At 43.9% G+C, this 19,418-nt stretch overlaps 1 protein-coding gene across 5 annotated transcripts in view; it reads left to right on the top strand.

Annotated features, from left to right (window-relative positions):
* Window positions 1-19,418, top strand: part of nrg2a (neuregulin 2a) — a gene marked incomplete at its 5' end in the record, with an annotated part of 194,291 nt that overhangs the window by 124,282 nt on the left and 50,591 nt on the right. For all 5 annotated transcript variants that reach the window (XM_079508339.1, XM_079508340.1, XM_079508337.1 and 2 more), the window contains one exon: window positions 1,960-2,078. In XM_079508339.1, the coding sequence (XP_079364465.1) occupies window positions 1,960-2,078 (119 nt within the window). The remainder of the gene's footprint in view (window positions 1-1,959; window positions 2,079-19,418) is intronic.

Here is a 19,418-nt window from a genome sequence, read left to right as displayed (position 1 = left end):
TCTGTGCGAACCACTCCATTAGCTTCTGTATTAGCCACAACCTTATGGCGCTGTCTGCGGTTTTGATCAGATCGGCGATGTTCGGAGGTCATTTCGGATTTTCGATTGGAATATTGGCGTTTTCTGGAGCAAGGATGGACCTCGCCTTAAAGCTCGCTAGCATTGGCGCTAATGCTACTGTATTTGCATCCATGATGGTGTCAAACCAGACGTGCGTCATACTACATTTGCTTCTCATCACGTGGCACCCAAGCGCTACCTATTTTGTCCTATGTTACTCATTTTAGTAATCAAACAATTGTCCATTCAACTTACTGTAAATGCCCCAATCTAACACATGTGGTATAGCCATGGAAACCTATCTAAAATAACTTACCACTTTTGCAAAACCCTACATACCACACAGTAGATTATAGGAACTCATAATGTAATGAGTGCATAATGTAATAAGATGTTAGCTGTGTCTTTATGTAAGTGTTAGGTTGTTGTTACTCCCAGGCCTGAATGCTCAAGGTTCTTTAATGTTACGTCTTGAGTAGAGGGGCATAAGAATACAAAAAATAATGTATTTTCTCTGCTTCACAGACATTGCAGTAGCATAGAACCCAGTCTCTGCTTCACAGACATTGCAGTAGCATAGAACCCAGTCTCTGCTTCACAGACATTGCAGTAGCATAGAACCCAGTCTCTGCTTCACAGACATTGCAGTAGCATAGAACCCAGTCTCTGCTTCACAGACATTGCAGTAGCATAGAACCCAGTCTCTGCTTCACAGACATTGCAGTAGCATAGAACCCAGTCTCTGCTTCACAGACATTGCAGTAGCATAGAACCCAGTCTCTGCTTCACAGACATTGCAGTAGCATAGAACCCAGTCTCTGCTTCACAGACATTGCAGTAGCATAGAACCCAGTCTCTGCTTCACAGACAGGCAGTAGCATAGAACCCAGTCTCTGCTTCACAGACATTGCAGTAGCATAGAACCCAGTCTCTGCTTCACAGACATTGCAGTAGCATAGAACCCAGTCTCTGCTTCACAGACATTGCAGTAGCATAGAACCCAGTCTCTGCTTCACAGACATTGCAGTAGCATAGAACCCAGTCTCTGCTTCACAGACATTGCAGTAGCATAGAACCCAGTCTCTGCTTCACAGACATTGCAGTAGCATAGAACCCAGTCTCTGCTTCACAGACATTGCAGTAGCATAGAACCCAGTCTCTGCTTCACAGACATTGCAGTAGCATAGAACCCAGTCTCTGCTTCACAGACATTGCAGTAGCATAGAACCCAGTCTCTGCTTCACAGACATTGCAGTAGCATAGAACCCAGTCTCTGCTTCACAGACATTGCAGTAGCATACAGTAGAACCCAGTGGCGTATCGTCTCTGTCGGGTGGAAACCTCATATGTCCAAAACTGTTACTTTTCAAGATTCAAATGAAAAGAAATAGCAAAAGTTGCAGATCAAGCTAACTTTCGTCTCTTTGTGCCACGTTTTGAGCTTGCAGATCTGCTACTTGTGTTACTGTGGTGTGACGCTGTAGTGACGCTGTAGTGTGATCAAGTATAGGGTAATTTACAAAAAAACACAAAAAGTTAGAATATGGAGATGAGAGGTTTCTGCAACGATACTGTAAGTGTTGCCATGCTGGGGTCACCTGCCTTGGTGACTGCCCTGTCCCCATGTTACGTCTAACTGTCCCCTGTTTCCACTTGTTGTGTTTCCATGCGACTTTCTTGCTCACCCCGATTCCCCTGACTCAGCTGCGTGTGTGCGTGTGTGCGTGTGTGCGTGTGTGTGCGTGTGTGTGCGTGTGTGTGCGTGTGTGTGTGTGTGTGTGTGTGTGTGTGTGTGTGTGTGTGTGTGTGTGTGTGTGTGTGTGTGTGTGTGTGTGTGTGTGTGTGTGTGTGTGTGTGTGTGTGTGTGTGTGTGTGTGTGTGTGTGTTTTTCTCCCACAGGAAATTCTCCAGCATCAAAATCAACAAAGCAAAACTGGAGGACTCTGGGAATTATACATGTGTGGTGGAAAATACTCTGGGGAGAGACAACTCCACTGGCACAGTTAATGTCCAAAGCAGTGAGTACTACTGAGTCCAAAGCAACACCTTGAACTACAGCTATGCTGACATTAGTATTGTCTTTGACTGTCCTCTTGCAAATTAAGAGGTTCAAAAGGAGCCTAATTTATACGTTGGCGTTTTTTGTCAAATGGCTGGGTCGTGTGACAGCAAAGTATAAATTAAGCTCAGCAGTGGCAGTAATGGGCAAGAGCCGCAGTCTGCACATTCGGGTCTTTGCTGGTTCACTGGAGGAATGGTACAATATGAGGTATTTGGAGGTGAATGGAATTTGGTTTATAATCCAGAGAGTAATTCCTTTGCTGGCAGAGTGACTTCACACAAGATACGCACAAAATCTCTCTGATTTGCATTCACACACAACAACCGATTATAGATTATACAGTACATACATGCCTAAAGGAATGAGAGAATGGTCAGAAATCCCTAAATCTGGACGATAGAAATGAACAGACCTAATTACCGGGGGTTGAGTAGTGAATAAATGCAGTGTTTCTCAATCAGTTGTGGACAAAGAACAACTTTAATAGAGAATTATTGTGTTATTTATAATCCATTGGGTCCACTGGACTAACAGAGTGTGCACGTTATAGGAGTTTGTTAGATGCCGGAGTTTGTACCGGTGGTTGGCTTGTGTCTGTCTTGAATAGTGTTTTGTCTGGATTCACATTCTGTATGAGAACTAGGCGATCTTTGTATTTCAAGAACACTTAGAATTTGATCAACGGATGTTTGGCTTTTATGTTAGAGTTGATAGTTACATGGAATGGAATGGAGTTTGATCATATGGTCGACTACAATAGCAAGCTATACAGGCTTGGCGGTATAGCTCATGCACTGTACAGTACATGATGTGCAATGGTGATGGGTTGCTGTTTGGGATGGGAGTGGAGGGTGCAGAATCTGAATCACTTTTATAGAAGCAGTTATTTACAACTATAGTTCTACACTACACACTGTGGAGGCGCATATAGCATTTTAAGAACTATTAAGAAGATAAATAAATACATGTGTATGATTCCACATGGGTGTTCAGTTATTGCATCCTTGAGAGTTAAGTGCAGGGTGACATTATTCTATTCAGTGAGATGCACACTATTGTGGAATGTGGGTGCACTGTGTGCTTAACTTCTAGAGCTGCTCCTTCATAGTGAAGACATCCGTTACCACCATCCTTTGTCCAGCAGATTTATACTATCAACACACATCAATGCAGGGTTTAGAGTTGATGAAGTACAGAAACAGAGTGGTGGCCTGGTGGGTGCCAAGGACAGGTGCTTGTGGCACACCACACAAGACGATAGGGCGCCATGGTAGCTCATTTGTTTGTGGTTGATTGAGCGTGATTCATATACTTTGCCATATGATGGTGTTCGGTGGCAAAAATAGTTGATCTACACTCGTGCAACGTGTCGCACCACAACCGTCCAATGACAGTAAATTAGACATTATTCTCGCAATGCCAGACAATCTGTTAATATTCTCAGTCTCTAGTTGAGTGAACATTTAGGGACTGACTTGTGAATCTAGGTGGTTGATGAAAGCGTATACTCTTATAATTTAATCGCAGAAATGTTGGTCGGCAGATGTGACGAGATTCAATCCTATAGGCCAGCAGGCGTAAACATGTTTTTGGGGGTGAACTAACCACTAACCTATCAATGGGTACAAAACCCACAATTAGACCATTAAATTCCTTTGTCAAATGCAAGCCCATAAAGCCCTTTGAGACTGTAACAGTGATTAAGGGCTCTACAAATAAATGTGACTTGACTTGACTTAGAGCCAGGTTTTTCCGGTGTTTGAAACTGGTCAACTAAGCTGACAGCTGACAAGCACAAGAACAGTAGGTCTGTCTTCCACGCTTCCAGGCTGTGCGAGATCAAATGAAATGTAAAAGGCTTTAGAAAATTCTTATTCTGATTAACCAAGAAATTGTTTAGTATGCCATATACAGTAGGTCATATTAAACCCAGGGCAAGGTTTTCCACAATCCTGGCAAACTGGGAGGTCTTGGAAATGGATGTTAAACTGGTCTAGACGTACAGGGCAGGTCTTGGTGACACGGATAACCCCTGACTCCTTCCACTGTCTACAAACTGAGACCTCTTTAAAGGAGAGATTTAAGACACGGCACAAGGGGGCCCTGGTCTCACAAGAAAAATCTCTCAGTAGCCTCCTGGGGTCTACAAACCATGAGAGTAAAAAAACTCCTTCATGCCTTCTCTTACTTGCCATTAAAATATTTTACTGACTGACATTTAAGTATCAAGGCCTGCTTTGAGTATGATAATCTCATCAATGGAAGGCCATGAACTACATCAGTGGTGGTTTCCAGAACGGGTGTGCTGAGGCTCACAGCGCGTGACACATCGCCACGCGTTGTGTGACCTTGCAGATATGCTGTTTTTGCTACTTCTGAGGATGTGCGGAAGTATGAAATAGGGCTTAAGTGGTTACATTTAATTTGGCATGATGATAACATATTACAGAGGCTATTTTGCATGAACATGAATACAAGTGTGCCTTGAGATCAGGGCTGGACTGGCCACAGGTCGTACCGGGCATATTCCCGGTGGGCAGCGACCGTAGGGGGCCGCCATGATAAAAAAAAAAGGCAGGCAGGCAGGCCAATAGGCGGCAGGCCACCAGGAATTGTCCGGGCATGCTGCCATTCTGCCAGTGCCATCATGAGAATTTCACTGTACCTGTATCAGTGAGTGACAAATAAACCCTCTACAAAGGGTTGTGTAGTTGTCTGTTGGTTTGTATCATTTATGTTGTTCTGTAAAAGTGGTGATATTAGGGCTAGGGTTTTTGCTATCTGCGTGCTGGTTGTGGTGGGCCGGTCTGGGCCAAATTCACGCGAAAATGACCGGGCCGAATTCTTGCCCCAGTCCAGCCCTGCTTGAGATTTTGACTTGCCCTTTTGCTGTGGAGTGGGCCCAAACAGTTTGAAAACCTTTTGCTGTGGAGTGGGCCCAAACAGTTTGAAAACCTTTTGGTGTGGAGTAGTGGGCCCAAACAGTTTGAAAACCTTTTGGTGTGGAGTAGTGGGCCCAAACAGTTTGAAAACCTTTTGGTGTGGAGTAGTGGGCCCAAACAGTTTGAAAACCTTTTGGTGTGGAGTAGTGGGCCCAAACAGTTTGAAAACCTTTTGCTGTGGAGTAGTGGGCCCAAACAGTTTGAAAACCTTTTGGTGTGGAGTGGGCCCAAACAGTTTGAAAACCTTTTGGTGTGGAGTAGTGGGCCCAAACAGTTTGAAAACCTTTTGGTGTGGAGTAGTGGGCCCAAACAGTTTGCTGTGGAGTGGGCCCAAACAGTTTGAAAACCTTTTGGTGTGGAGTAGTGGGCCCAAACAGTTTGCTGTGGAGTGGGCCCAAACAGTTTGAAAACCTTTTGGTGTGGAGTAGTGGGCCCAAACAGTTTGAAAACCTTTTGCTGTGGAGTAGTGCAGGGCCCAAACAGTTTGAAAACCTTTTGCTGTGGAGTAGTGGGCCCAAACAGTTTGAAAACCTTTTGCTGTGGAGTAGTGGGCCCAAACAGTTTGAAAACCTTTTGCTGTGGAGTGGGCCCAAACAGTTTGAAAACCTTTTGCTGTGGAGTAGTGGGCCCAAACAGTTTGAAAACCTTTTGCTGTGGAGTAGTGGGCCCAAACAGTTTGAAAACCTTTTGCTGTGGAGTAGTGGGCCCAAACAGTTTGAAAACCTTTTGCTGTGGAGTAGTGGGCCCAAACAGTTTGAAAACCTTTTGCTGTGGAGTAGTGGGCCCAAACAGTTTGAAAACCTTTTGGTGTGGAGTAGTGGGCCCAAACAGTTTGAAAACCTTTTGCTGTGGAGTGGGCCCAAACAGTTTGAAAACCTTTTGCTGTGGAGTAGTGGGCCCAAACAGTTTAAAAACCTTTTGCTGTGGAGTGGGCCCAAACAGTTTGAAAACCTTTTGGTGTGGAGTAGTGGGCCCAAACAGTTTGAAAACCTTTTGCTGTGGAGTAGTGGGCCCAAACAGTTTGAAAACCTTTTGCTGTGGAGTAGTGGGCCCAAACAGTTTGAAAACCTTTTGCTGTGGAGTAGTGGGCCCAAACAGTTTGAAAACCTTATGCTGTGGAGTGGGCCCAAACAGTTTGAAAACCACAGGCTGTCCTTTAAGCCAGGCTTTCTGAGAATCCCCAGCAAAATGAATTAATATAACACTCTAGAATGCTGGAGCAGAGAACACTATAAATGATGCTGAGAAAAGTGTCCACTTCAGCCCTATTTAAAAACAAAATAGTGAAAATAGCAGATCTACAAACTCACAATGCATTGCAATGCAACATGTTGTGAGCTTGTATCTACTATTTTTTGCTATGTTTAAAAAAGAAAAGAAAACAAATAACATAAGATTTTCGCCTATAATGACATGCCCAAAATACGCCAGGTTGAAAGTGGCTCATAAATGTATTGTTTGCAAAGAACAAAACAAAACACAAAAAAAAGTTAAGGGGTGGCAAAGAGCTGCACAAAATAACTGAATTTGAGGTTAAATGCGAACGCCAGGGGGTGACAGTTGCCATCCCCTGGGACCCCAAATGATGCCCCTGTGTAGGAGCGGACGTTTAGTGTCCTCACATTCACTCTCGGGTGAATCCATCACTTTCTCCGCTCTATTCCCAGTTGTTTTGGGTAGGCAGACATCAGCTGAATGATGTTAAAAGAGGTCAGACCTCTGCTTTGTACATTCAATAGTCCTTTGTGTTACAGAACGTGCAGTATCTCGTTGCTGTCGGGTGGAAATCTTGTACTGTATATATTTTTAAAATTATTATTAGAAATAGAATAGTCCAAATAGCCGATATACTGTACAGTACAAGCTCTCAATGTTTCGTGTTGAGAGCTTATACAATACAATTCAATTCAATTCAATTCAAAGGGCTTTATTGGCTTGAGAAAACATACGTTTACATTGCCAAAGCAGAAAGCACAATACAACAATACATCAATACAATCAAAACAAAAAATATGTACATTTGAACGTCAGAATCTTCAATAGATCAATTTCTATATTGTACCAAGATCACTGGATGCAGGTATAGTGCAGGAATATACACAATGATTAGTCTTTAGGGTGGTTGTGTTCCGTTTGATATCCTTCTCCTATCACAGCAACTCACAAATCTTGCTGCTGTGTTTGCACATTGTTGTACTTCGCCCAGCAGATATGGGAGTTTTTTGTCATTGGTCATGTTTTCAAAATCTCCGTGTGTGGTTGTAATCTGTGGGAAGTATGTGTCTCTGATGTCTTGGTACAATGGACAGATGGTTAGGAAGTGTACAGTAGATTTGCTATTTTCATTTTTCACTATACTTTTGTATGACACTCTTGTATGAAGTAGGGCATTAATTTACGGGGGGGAAAAACAAAACACAAAAAGTAGAAATAAGGAGATAGAAGGTTTCTGCCTGGCAGCAACGATCTCTATGTTGCAAAAATAACTTTGTTTGAATATCAGCTAACAATAGCCTGGGAAGAACAAGTCATCTATCTTGTGTTTAAATGAAGCTTAATGGTGCCTCTCTTTCTGACATGTAAAAGCCTTTGGTTGACATTTATTACCATGTGTTTTGTGTTTTTCATCTTGGTTATGAGCTTCTGATTACCCTTACTTGGCGCAGCTCCCATGTGGTGATTGTGCAATTTTTAAAGGGCCAGTTAACAGGAAAATATTTCAAGCGCTACAAGTCACACAGACAGTCGGTGCTTAGAGGTGTACCACCAGCAAATTACAGACCACACAGTGACCACTGGGAGATAGCCATGTGTTTTATGTATTATTTTACGAGTATTGTTATAGCAGTTATGCTTTTTTTTATTCCTCCAGAACAGTGTAGAGAATCAGGAAAGACAAGGTACTGTAGAAGATAAAATGTGAAACGGACCATGAGCCACATCTGACCTCATGACATCACTATGAGGTCTATTTCTATAGTATTTACCCTAAATGGCTAAGCCTCCAGCACATAACAAGATGGAATCATGCCACTACCTTTGCTTAAGTAAAAGTATAGCAAAACCACAATGTAAAAAACACTCTATATAATAATAGTAAAGTAAAAGTACCTCAACATTTTACTTAAGTACAGTACTTGAGTAAATGTACTTTCCGCCACTGGTCCTGACAAGGACCCAGAGGCAGACACCTCCCTGGTCACCTGAGTGTGACCAGGGTCATAGGTTAGGGGCCTATCTCCTGTTTCTGTAACTTTGTACATAATATGTCGCAGGGACTTACCCCCAATCCAACACCTGCTGATGCTGAGTGACAAGCAGGGAGGCACTGGGCATCACATCTATGGTTTTTGGTATGACTCGGCCAGGTATTGAACTTAATGTAGTGCTAGTGCTAATCTAGTGCTAAGGGCACCACATCTATGGTTTTTGGTATGACTCGGCCAGGTATTGAACTTAATGTAGTGCTAGTGCTAATCTAGTGCTAAGGGCACCACATCTATGGTTTTTGGTATGACTCGGCCAGGTATTGAACTTAATGTAGTGCTAGTGCTAATCTAGTGCTAACCACAAGGCCACTGAGTCGGTACAAACATCTATAATGGTCCTCTTAATGTGCAGCCAGGCAAATATCCGCCATCCACCACATGCTATCAGAGGAATCAAATAAAATGGAGCACTAAATCGAAAGCTAAAAATAGCTGAGACGCTCTGCCAACAGCTATGTTTACAAATGGTTGTAGAGGCCATTCATCTGAAATACACTTACGGTAGAAGTCATCTTGTGCTGGAAAAACGCATTGGAGGCAAGCATGGGTGTGGGAGGAGGAGAGGAGAGGAGCGATGGAGGAGGGCCTATATATACTGAACAAAAACACTGATCTATGGCCCGGACCGCTGGCAGAGCGTTCCGGGCCTACTGTCCTATCTATAATAAAAGCATAAAATACAAAATAAAATAAAGATCCATAACATGTCCGTCATGACATGTCCGATTTGTAGTGTTGGAGTCAGAGCTGCAGGGCAGAGAGACATACAGAAAAATTAATACATTCATTTCCAACATACTAGACAACAAATAATAGCAACAAAACCAAAAAATGTAGGTACTGTAGGCCTATATGAAACCTAACAAAAAAAGCTATAACTCAACTAATTGACAGTTATGATGATTAGGACTAACAACATAAGTATGTTTCAGAAACCATAATAGGCCAGTACTACTACAGTTCTTTTCAGTCAGAAATATCACATAATGCAGCTTTATAGATTGTTTGTTTCCACAACACAGTGTGTGTGTGTGTGTGTGTGTGTGTGTGTGTGTGTGTGTGTGTGTGTGTGTGTGTGTGTGTGTGTGTGTGTGTGTGTGTGTGTGTGTGTGTGTGTGTGTGTGTGTGTGTGTGTGTGTGTGTGTGTGAGAGAGTGTGCGTGCGTGTGTGCGTGTGTTGGGGGGCTTGGGGGCTTTCTGTCAGCAGTGATGTTTCCTCAAATCTCACTCTCTGGTTGTTCCAAACAATGGCATCAGTGTTTACCCTATCTTGTACTAAGATGAATGATGGCTGTGAGGTGTAGATATGTTTATGTCTTGTCTGTCTGTCTTTGTGTGTGTGTGTGTGTGTGTGTGTGTGTGTGTGTGTGTGTGTGTGTGTGTGTGTGTGTGTGTGTGTGCGTGTGCGTGTGTGTGTGTGTTTTGCACTTTTCTGCAGACAAGCCCCATTGCAAGTGTGCGTGCGTGTGTGTGTGCGTGTGCGTGCAAGTCTGTGCAGCCGTATGTGTGTCTGTGTAGGCGTGTGTGAAATGGAGTGAGTGTGTGTGTGCGTGTGCGTGTGCGTGAGCGTGTGCGCACGCATGTGTGCGTGCGTGCGTGCGTGCGTGTGTGCGTGTGTGTATGTTTGTTGTGCACTTTTCTGCAGACAAGCCCCATTGTGTTACACCAACACGCCTAGTTCCGCCGTGCTCCAGGGGAGAAGGCAAGACAGGGCGAATCAGGGGTGGTACAGTATGCCCATAGGCTGGGGGAGGACTCTGTGGGACTGCATGGGACCACGTCAATGAAATAGAGAGATGGCAGACAAGCGGTGCTCGCTGTTGAGTCAACACCGAACAGTGAGCAGGAAGACTGACAACAGAAACGCAGAGCGTTGTCTGTTGCACTGAATATATTTGTGACTATAGAGAGAGAGCCTTTCAGCCTTTTCTCATTTTGACAGGTTGGGATTTAAAAAGGATACCGGCATGTGATATAGCTGCTTTCATCTGAGGCTTCGGAGGCAGAAATGCGATTAATTTGGACCAAGAATTGTTTATTTTTAGCGTAAGGCCATAAGAGCAAATGGATAAAATAGTGAAGGGTTGCAGTGGAGTTTGCCTTTCTGCTGCAGGATGTGTATCCACATTGGGGTGGGGAGGGGGGGGGGGCTGCAGAGATAGACATATAGATTACAGATGTAGAGAGACAGAGAGAGAGAGAAAGAAGGCAGGTGCTAATTAAGGGGGAAGACGTTAGGACAGGTATGATGTGAGGAGAGGGAGGCAGATAGGATAAAATGGTGATGACAAAATGATACCCTGTTGTGTTGCAGAAATGAACTGTCATCCCCAACTGGTGTCAAAGGCAAATTACCTCAATTACATGTCCTGCATGTTGCATGTATTCTGTAAATGTGTGTGCAGAGTGCATACAAAGCTTACAAATGGTACACGCTCATACACACACGTACTGTACACATACTTGTACACACACAAATGCACAGAGAAGGAGAGAGGGAGCTTACAAACCGGATACTGTAATAATATCAAAGCAGATTGATATACTAAAAGTAAATGGTACATTGTGAAATGGCTTACAGTGTTTAGTGGGGAAAAAGGTTGAAGTCTGTAAATAGGATTGCATTTCTGCAAGCACACACTTATGCTCGTGTGTGCGTGTTCAAGTGCGTGCGCGACTGCACATGTGTTTGTGCACGTGTGTGTGACGTGCCTGCATGCGTGCACACAGAGCTTTACTGAAATCTAACAACATACTTCTGTCTTCTGCAGCGTAATTGCAATCATTAGTAAGATTGGGACTTCCATTTCCGACCTATAGGGAGAATCCCTGAGACATTAATAAGGTCTATGGGTAATAAAGACAAACCGTGGCCAGGCAAAAGCATGATCTACAAGCTCACGACCGCGTCACGCTGTGACACGCCGCATGCTTGTAGATCAGCTATTTTTGGTGCGCGTCGTGAGGCGCAACGGAGCATAAAACAGGGAACAGGAGCATCATTCTGCCGCCCCTAGAGAGAGCACATGGCTGCCTCTCTGTTCAGAGGCAGACTGTGGGAAGCCATCACTCAGCCCCACCACATGGCCAAGACAAGCCACCACAGCCCTGTGTCCTTCTGCACACCATGCCAGGCTGTGGCCTCCGTCTCAACCTCTGAGTGTGTGTGTGTGTGTGTGTGTGTGTGTGTGTGTGTGTGTGTGTGTGTGTGTGTGTGTGTGTGTGTGTGTGTGTGTGTGTGTGTGTGTGTGTGTGTGTGTGTGTGTGTGTGTGTGTGTGTGTGTGTGTGTGTGTGTGCACGCACATGTACATAAAATTGGAACGAATGAAAACATAGAAATACAATTGCTTAATTAGATGTGTTGTTTGGGAATGTTCCACGAACATTCTTTTTTTCTTCAACAGAGCCATTATATGCTTATAAAAAAGAGCTGTATAAATCAAAACAATAATCATTTGCCAAACAAGTTTGAACACACACACACACACACACACACCCACACTCACACACGCACACGTATGTTTCTGATGTGCGTTGCAACCATTAGTCATGGAATGCCCGACCGACCAGACACATAGCCTTGAGCGACGATGAAGCGTGAGTTGGCCAAACATTCTCCTCGTGCCACAAAGCGATATTGAGTATTTTATATATAACATAATAATAATGGCTGTCAATGCTAAAGATGTAAAAGTCACGGAATTGTGGTCGTTTCCAAAGAGTTGGATGAACAAGAGGCTCTGCATTCTGCAATCTCGTTGAACCCTATATAGCATCCCTTAATCTGGGGGAACATTCACCAATAGCCACTCACAACACAACCCGTTGTGAGCTTGTAGATCGGCTTTTTTCAGCAAAGAGACTTGGTACAGGGATTCAGCAGGTCAAGTTTAGTATAGCCTATACAGGTTCCAAATGATTAAGTCTTTTGTACGACTGTTGTATGGCGTGTCGTGGAGGTGAGCATGTAGATCTGCTATCTTCAGACTGTTGTATGGTGTGTCGTGGAGGTGGGCATGTAGATCTGCTATCTTCAGACTGTTGTATGGTGTGTCGTGGAGGTGGGCATGTAGATCTGCTATCTTCAGACTGTTGTATGGCGTGTCGTGGAGGTGAGCATGTAGATCTGCTATCTTCAGACTGTTGTATGGCGTGTCGTGGAGGTGGGCATGTAGATCTGCTATCTTCAGTGCACAACATTATCACACGATGAAGCATAAATTAGGCAGTGTGGTTAAAACTAACATTTCTGTCATCACTTACAACACTTGTTGAGTGAAATACTCCTGTATGAGTTATCTCTCTCTGATTGGATAACATTTCTGTTTAATACTAAAGAGCTGGAGAGACAGGGAGATGAGACCCCTGTTACTGAACACAAAATCACTGACTACCACACCTTTAATGCGTTTGCATATTTCTCTTCACTAGACAGCATCGTTTTCCCTCGCTCCCGCTAAAACATTAGCCCTGTTTTGTGTTTTGCTGACACTTACAGTATGAGGACGTGTCATCCATAACCACTGGCAAACACTGACCGTACCGAACACCAGACCGTGTGACAGGCTGCTACAGCAGGTCATATTTCAGATTGGCCTCTTGTAGCCTGAACCCTTTTGTCAACACCACTCACAGCCGCTATGAGAAACTTTTGGAGAAAAAACAGGTTGCTATACTATACACACACCAAGGTACTGTAAGGTGCTGGGCTCGATGACTTCAAGATAAGGCCTTCAGTATATACTATCCTCTTGAGCCAAAGTACTACATTCAGGAAGGAAAATGCAAAGCACATACAAGATACAGAATAATATAAAATAAAGACTCAAAACAACTAATAGAAGTAAGCATAATAGATACGTTGAAGGTTAAACAGGTGAAAGCAGCATAATTTACTTTGGGAAAAAATGCAACATGTTTTTCTTTTTTTAATTTTGACTGATTCAGGTAGCCTGACATTGAGGGAAAGGCCGTTCCATAGTTTTGGCAGTGAAACAACGGTTGAAAGCAGGCCTTGGCCTTAAGAGCGTGAATTAAAAGACATAACGGTGATGTTCTGGACTGAACCTAAACAGAAAGCTAAACGTAAAGTGAACTCGCTCTGCCTCGATGCATTTTGAAACAGGCCAACGTGGTGGCTCCGAGCCAGCGATAATATCGAGGGACTGGAGCTGTGCTAGGGCGATTATACCGATGTCACTTTGTTTTACCTGTAGAAGAAAAATGTACACCATTGTCCAGTCACTTGCCAGTTATAATTATTCAGCGCAGATGGTTGGACGTTCTTGCTGAGTTGAATATTTTAGTTTGCCTGCTATCACTGTTTCTGTTTTCAGACTACTTACTTAATGCTGCTTTGCTCCCTTTGGGGATTTAGGCTCGCATTTAGGCAGCTTGTTCAGGTTTGCTACATGGATCAAACAGCCCCTGCTGCAACCCTGATGATCACTTTATCATGTGTGTGTGTGTGTGTGTGTGTGTGTGTGTGTGCGTGTGCGTGTGCGTGCGTGCGTGCGTGCGTGTGTGTGTGTGTGTGTGTGTGTGTGTGTGCGTGCACGTGTGCATGAGTGTGTGGGAGTAAATATAGTGGAGTGTCTGCTGGTGGTCCAGAATATTACATGTGCTTGCTGCAGATTCTTTCAGACCCACGCTGTCTTTAAAAAAATTAACATTTCTTCTTCATTTACAGCCCAGTATTTCCATTTTCTTGAGATTTTTCTTTCTTTGTTGCATCGTGGTTTTAGTGCTTTGCTATCTGAAAACATCACCGAACAATGTTGAAAACAAATGCTGGCTTTTCCTGAATGTTTTTTTTTTTTTGCGCTGCACGCGACCCCCATCTTGTACAGCCACGGTCTATTTGTTGCCCTTTTGGCCCTGAACTCTGCTCTTTGACCAGTCTAGCATGGTGGTCGTTAGAGTCGCAGGCCTAAGTCGTGCATAGCAGTGCACGACTGCGGCATAGATGTACTGTAGTGCTGTTTAAGAAAAGAAAGAAAAAAAGAAAGAAAAAAAGAAAGAAAAAAAGAAAGAAAAAAAGAAAGAAAAAAAGACCCATTTAAAGTTGCAGGTCGCGTTGCCCCATGTAGCTTCAGTCGAAGGCCTCCAAAAGCGTCTTCCAGGCTGCTGTGTTGTGATAAGTGTCTGCGAGGCAGCCGTGTGTCCACAGGCCAGGGGTCACATCCTCAGGGGGTGCTGTGCGCAGTCCCGCAGAGAGCGTGTGTGAGCTTCCAGGAATGTGTTGATGGAAATCGCAGCTGAACATATGATTGCTCCAGCCTTAGAAGTCATGCTGGGGCCCACCAGCAATGGTTGCCTGCACGCATGCACGTACTTATGTATGTATGCTCGTGCACGCACGCACGCACACACGTCGCACGCACACATGAAGGACACATTCAAATACTGTAGATGTGTGCACATTTACAAACACTTACACACACACACATACACACACACACACGACACACCTAAACACACGCGTACATTTCGCCTTCTGATCCTCAAGTGAAATATCGATTGTTTTTGTCAGAAAACAACCCTGTATCAAGTACACTTAATTTGCGTTTACAGTCGGTGTAAAAAGCTTCATACAAAGTTGCACCCGCTATTGTCCTCAGGACAACCTCACTTTTTCCAGGCACGGTGTTGAGGGACACCGGCCCACTCCAGCACTTCCCACGGCTGTGCTAAGATGGCTGGCAGTGGATCTCTACTCAATGGCTTGTTCCATCTTGTCCCATAGATGCTCTGTTGGATTGAATTCTGGTAAATTGGCAGGCCACTGCTGTAAGCTCAAGTCTCTGGCATGTTTGTGGAAGCATTCCTGGACCATCCTACCCTTGTAGCATGAGGTATTATCCTCCTGTCAAGAGGGGGGAAAAATCACTGCTGCCATGTCTTCAAGTACTTGATTGGCAGTGATGTTGTGGTGTCCTGTATCTTTCAAACAGTACGCCTAATTTCCTATCAAAGGGTCATAATGAGTGACTGTTATGAAAGCACACTAGCAGAGATGCTTGTAGGTACAGCAGAACAGTGGTTAGCATTGTTGACTTTTACACTGTAGACTGGGGATTGAAGAACGGGGATTGAATCCCGGCAGAGGCACATCATCAAGAATTTCAATGCACTGTGACGTTGTGTGTGCAATTTTGGCAAATAAACTTTGATTTGAATAACAACACACCAGGGTTCGAGTTGTTAAAAACCAGGCAGTAAGACGCCTTGAGGGCGACCGACGTGCACGCATCCCCCTGGGTGGCGGCCGACGGCAGACTGCTGGGCGAGCGCTAGCGCAGCGGCATGGGGGGTCCGATCAACACAATTAATTCTGTACTGGCCATATACGGAGCGTGTCTTGAGTGTACAGGGTTTGATGAGGTCAGATCAGAACAGGAAGGACGGGTGGGGAGGGATCAACATATGGAATGTCAGGTCAGCTCAATATGGAGATCTAAGGGTTTGAGGTTTGAGGTCAGATGTAGAGTTGCTGGCTGGCTCCATATATGCAGATCTTCTCCATGTATGGTTATCCAGGATTAGATGAGGTCAGTGTTGTGATCTTCATATATGGAGCCATATATGGTGGCGTGACGTGTCACGAGGCGTGATGTCACGAGGTGTGACCATATATGGAGGTGTGATGTCATGAGGCGTGACCATATCTGGAGGCGTGGGGTGACTAACTGACGGACGGGAGATGCAGGTTTTCATAGTAAAATAAAATAGAAAATAAACAGAGGAGTGAGAACTTTCTTAACCACTTAACCTCTTAAACCCCAGGGGGGTCCAGGGGGAAAATCCGCAACATCGGAGTTGGAACCGGAGACCGATTGGGTCTCCATTGACCCGCTGAGCGCTGTTCAGAGGTGGACAGCCGCCTGCGGGGGCAATGGGGCTCAAGAGGTTGCCGCTTTGTCATACAGGAAATAGTGACGGAAACCAGGGTTAATGTTGGTAACATTATAACATATAATTTTAATTTTAATTCCTTAATCCGAAAGGAAATGCAAGTGTTTAAATCATTAGCAGAAGCTACAGAAGCGCTAGAACATCCTCACCCGTGATAAAGGTGAATGACCAGAAGGGGGTATGAAAAGCAGAGGCTTGGATTTTGCCCTAATTCACCCAGCAAATCAAGCACTGCATTACACCACAACCTGTATGTTTACTCCATGATTCTACATAGTCCCTGAAAAAGGACCTAAACCAATGTGAATCTCGAGTCAGAGTGCATCCTAACTCTAGTAATTAAGCTCAGGTATGGGACAATATTACTTTCCTCCCAGATCAGCACATCTTGAGGAGTCAGTCGTACTGCATGTAAGCATGGCTGTGCCCCAAATCACTCCCTACTCGATACTGTAGAGTGCACTGTATAGTGATTAGATTACACAATTTTGTAGTGGTGTCCGAATGTACATTATATTGTCCAATACCCATATTGTTGGTAAGGTCCGACCGTCCGAGGAAGAGCCTCCCGGCTCAAAACGTTATCGAATTCACTTCTTCTGGGAGCACAGTACTGGTGTGCAGATTTTATTGTTCTTCTACTATTCCCTTTTTGGTCCAGCACCCAGCCCAGCAGGATATGGGATGTGGGTGTCTTTTGTCAGCTTTTTGACACCTTTTTTCTAAATAACTATCACATCTGCAGTGGTAGGAGGTGGTCTGATTACTCTACAATTTAGAAATGTAGCTGTGTCCTACCCGACACAGGGTCTAAATGTAACTGTGTCCTACCCGACACAGGGTCTAAATGTAGCTGTGTCCTACCCGACACAGGGTCTAAATGTAGCTGTGTCCTACCCGACACAGGGTCTAAATGTAGCTGTGTCCTACCCGACACAGGGTCTACATTTCTACTTCCTCAAGGATTCCATCTAGGAAGAGCAGTAGATTTTGTTTTATTCTGGATAGGACCTTGTGTATTTCAGCAGTACATAAGCCTCTAGTTTGGTTCGGTTGTCAGCATGGCAGTTGTAAGGACATGCTCAATTCACAAGACTACACAGGATTGATAACACTGTACAGATGATTTGTAAGGTAATATCGTTGAGCAATGACTTGTGCTGTAGGATGACAGTGAAATATAACAAGGCTAGGCACACCTGCTATTGGCTGAGAACCTGTGTCAGTGCTGTGTCAGTGCTGTGGGTGCAGGCGTGGTGTAACTATAGCACATAATTGTACAAAAAGTACTCTGCATGGTTGTCGTCGCCATAGCAATGTCTTTTAGGGGGGGGGGGGAAGAAAAAAAACATTCATGTGAAATTTGAGGATGCAGTTGCTAAATCTTTCCATGGAAAATATTAATTAATTTATTCTCTGACATACCGTACGACGGAGTCACGCAGCCATCTGTGCACCCGTCGTCTACAAGCTCACAAAGCATCGTGATGCGACACGTTGGGAGCTTGTACTGTAGATAGGCTATTTCTGGCACACAAGAGTGTTGTGCGATGACGTATAGATAGGGTTAAGCCAGGAGCCAATTTAAGGACTCTTAACATCGTGGATGAGTTTAAGGATGGTCAGTATTGTCATTCTTACTTAACTCTGAGAACTAATTTGTCAGATTTGGAATACTCACATGAAACATGATAGTCCGGCAGTCGGGATTGTGGAGTGGGAAATTTGGTATAGTCTTTTTTATTGGCCTAAAATATTGTCTATATACTATACATTCACTTGCTGATTAATGCTTGGAATGGATTCAGAATAATGAAAACCCCCTAGTTTGACATGTCACATGCTACTTAAAGCATAAGGAAAGTTTGAAATGTTTGCGTTATATAGGATGTTAATGTTGGGGTCACATATAAAGCCCTATAAAAGAAATTGCTCAATACCGACAGCCGGTCAGCAAGTGGATTCATGAATGTATATATACAGTATAGACAATATTTTAAGCCAATAAAAAATACCATATACCAAATTTTGCACTTTAAACAAAAGAAGCCTGTTGGCTGCCGGACTATGATTTGATTGATTTCTTTCTAAATCAGCTAAATGCTCTACATGGACACAAGCCGTTTGGCAGCTGAGTTGAGTCTGTTGTGCTTTCATAAATTGTAGAACCCCTGTGTAATAGAAGATGACTCTGTGGTTCAGGCAGCTGTTGCTGTTTTAAAATAAATCAATGATAACTAATAATACAATTATTTTTGTTACAAAGCTGTACAACATTCCTATTGTCGCTTGTTATAGTCAGATTGATTTCAAACCCATCCATTTTCCTACAGCCAGGCAAAGTTCGATCCATGTGTTGTTTGGACAACAATTTGTTCAGACTGTGAGATCCATTAAGAGTAGAAAGGTCAGTGTGTATCACTGCTCAGCATTGTAGCATAGTACAGCACTACTGTATATTCATCCTTCAATAACAATAACTAAATATTTGAAAAACAAACACTGGCTAAATGTTATTATCATTCTTAATTCACTTAACATAATTTAATGTTTAGATTTACAAGGTTGTGTGGGCTTGAAACCCTAAACATATGATGTTTACAGGGTTAGTTAATTATCATGTTGAGTGTTAAGACAGTTTTCCAACACAAATACAGCTGGCCTGGAAGAAAACACTGGCTCCTTTCCCTCTTGTTTCCCTCTCCTGAAGCCTCCCCCTCTTTGACCTCCAGTAAAGCACTCCTAATATCTCTCTCATGTAAATGAAACATAAAGTACTAGTTTGAACTAGATAAACATCCCTCCCTCAGCTCCTTCCCCCCCCCCCCCCCCCTCTGCTTAATCTGTGTAGTAAAAACACAACTCGCTCACCCTGACAAATAAGATGTACGTGGCTCAAATGATGCTAAAGGATGTTGCCTACGACCTTGGCTGAATGCAAAGTATCTGTAAGCTAATCAATGACATTGATCGGTGCAGGGGCGAGCACAGCAGTGGCCATGTCGGTGAGTGGAGTGGGCCCTCACACATGCCATGCTCTCTTGTATTTACAAGCCACGGGAGAACAACTTGTCAGGTTCCGTAGATCAAGCCCCCGAGCCATTAGTCATGCCTACTTTTTCAAGATTAGGCCCAGCACCGGGGTCGGGCCAGGGCCCTGAGGTTGCAGTC

The sequence above is a fragment of the Electrona antarctica genome (genome assembly GCF_951216825.1).
Source record: "Electrona antarctica genome assembly, chromosome: 8".
In the NCBI taxonomy this organism is placed as follows: Eukaryota; Metazoa; Chordata; class Actinopteri; order Myctophiformes; family Myctophidae; genus Electrona; species Electrona antarctica.
Note: the sequence above shows the minus strand (reverse complement) of the source record. Positions and strands in the feature narration are given on the sequence as shown.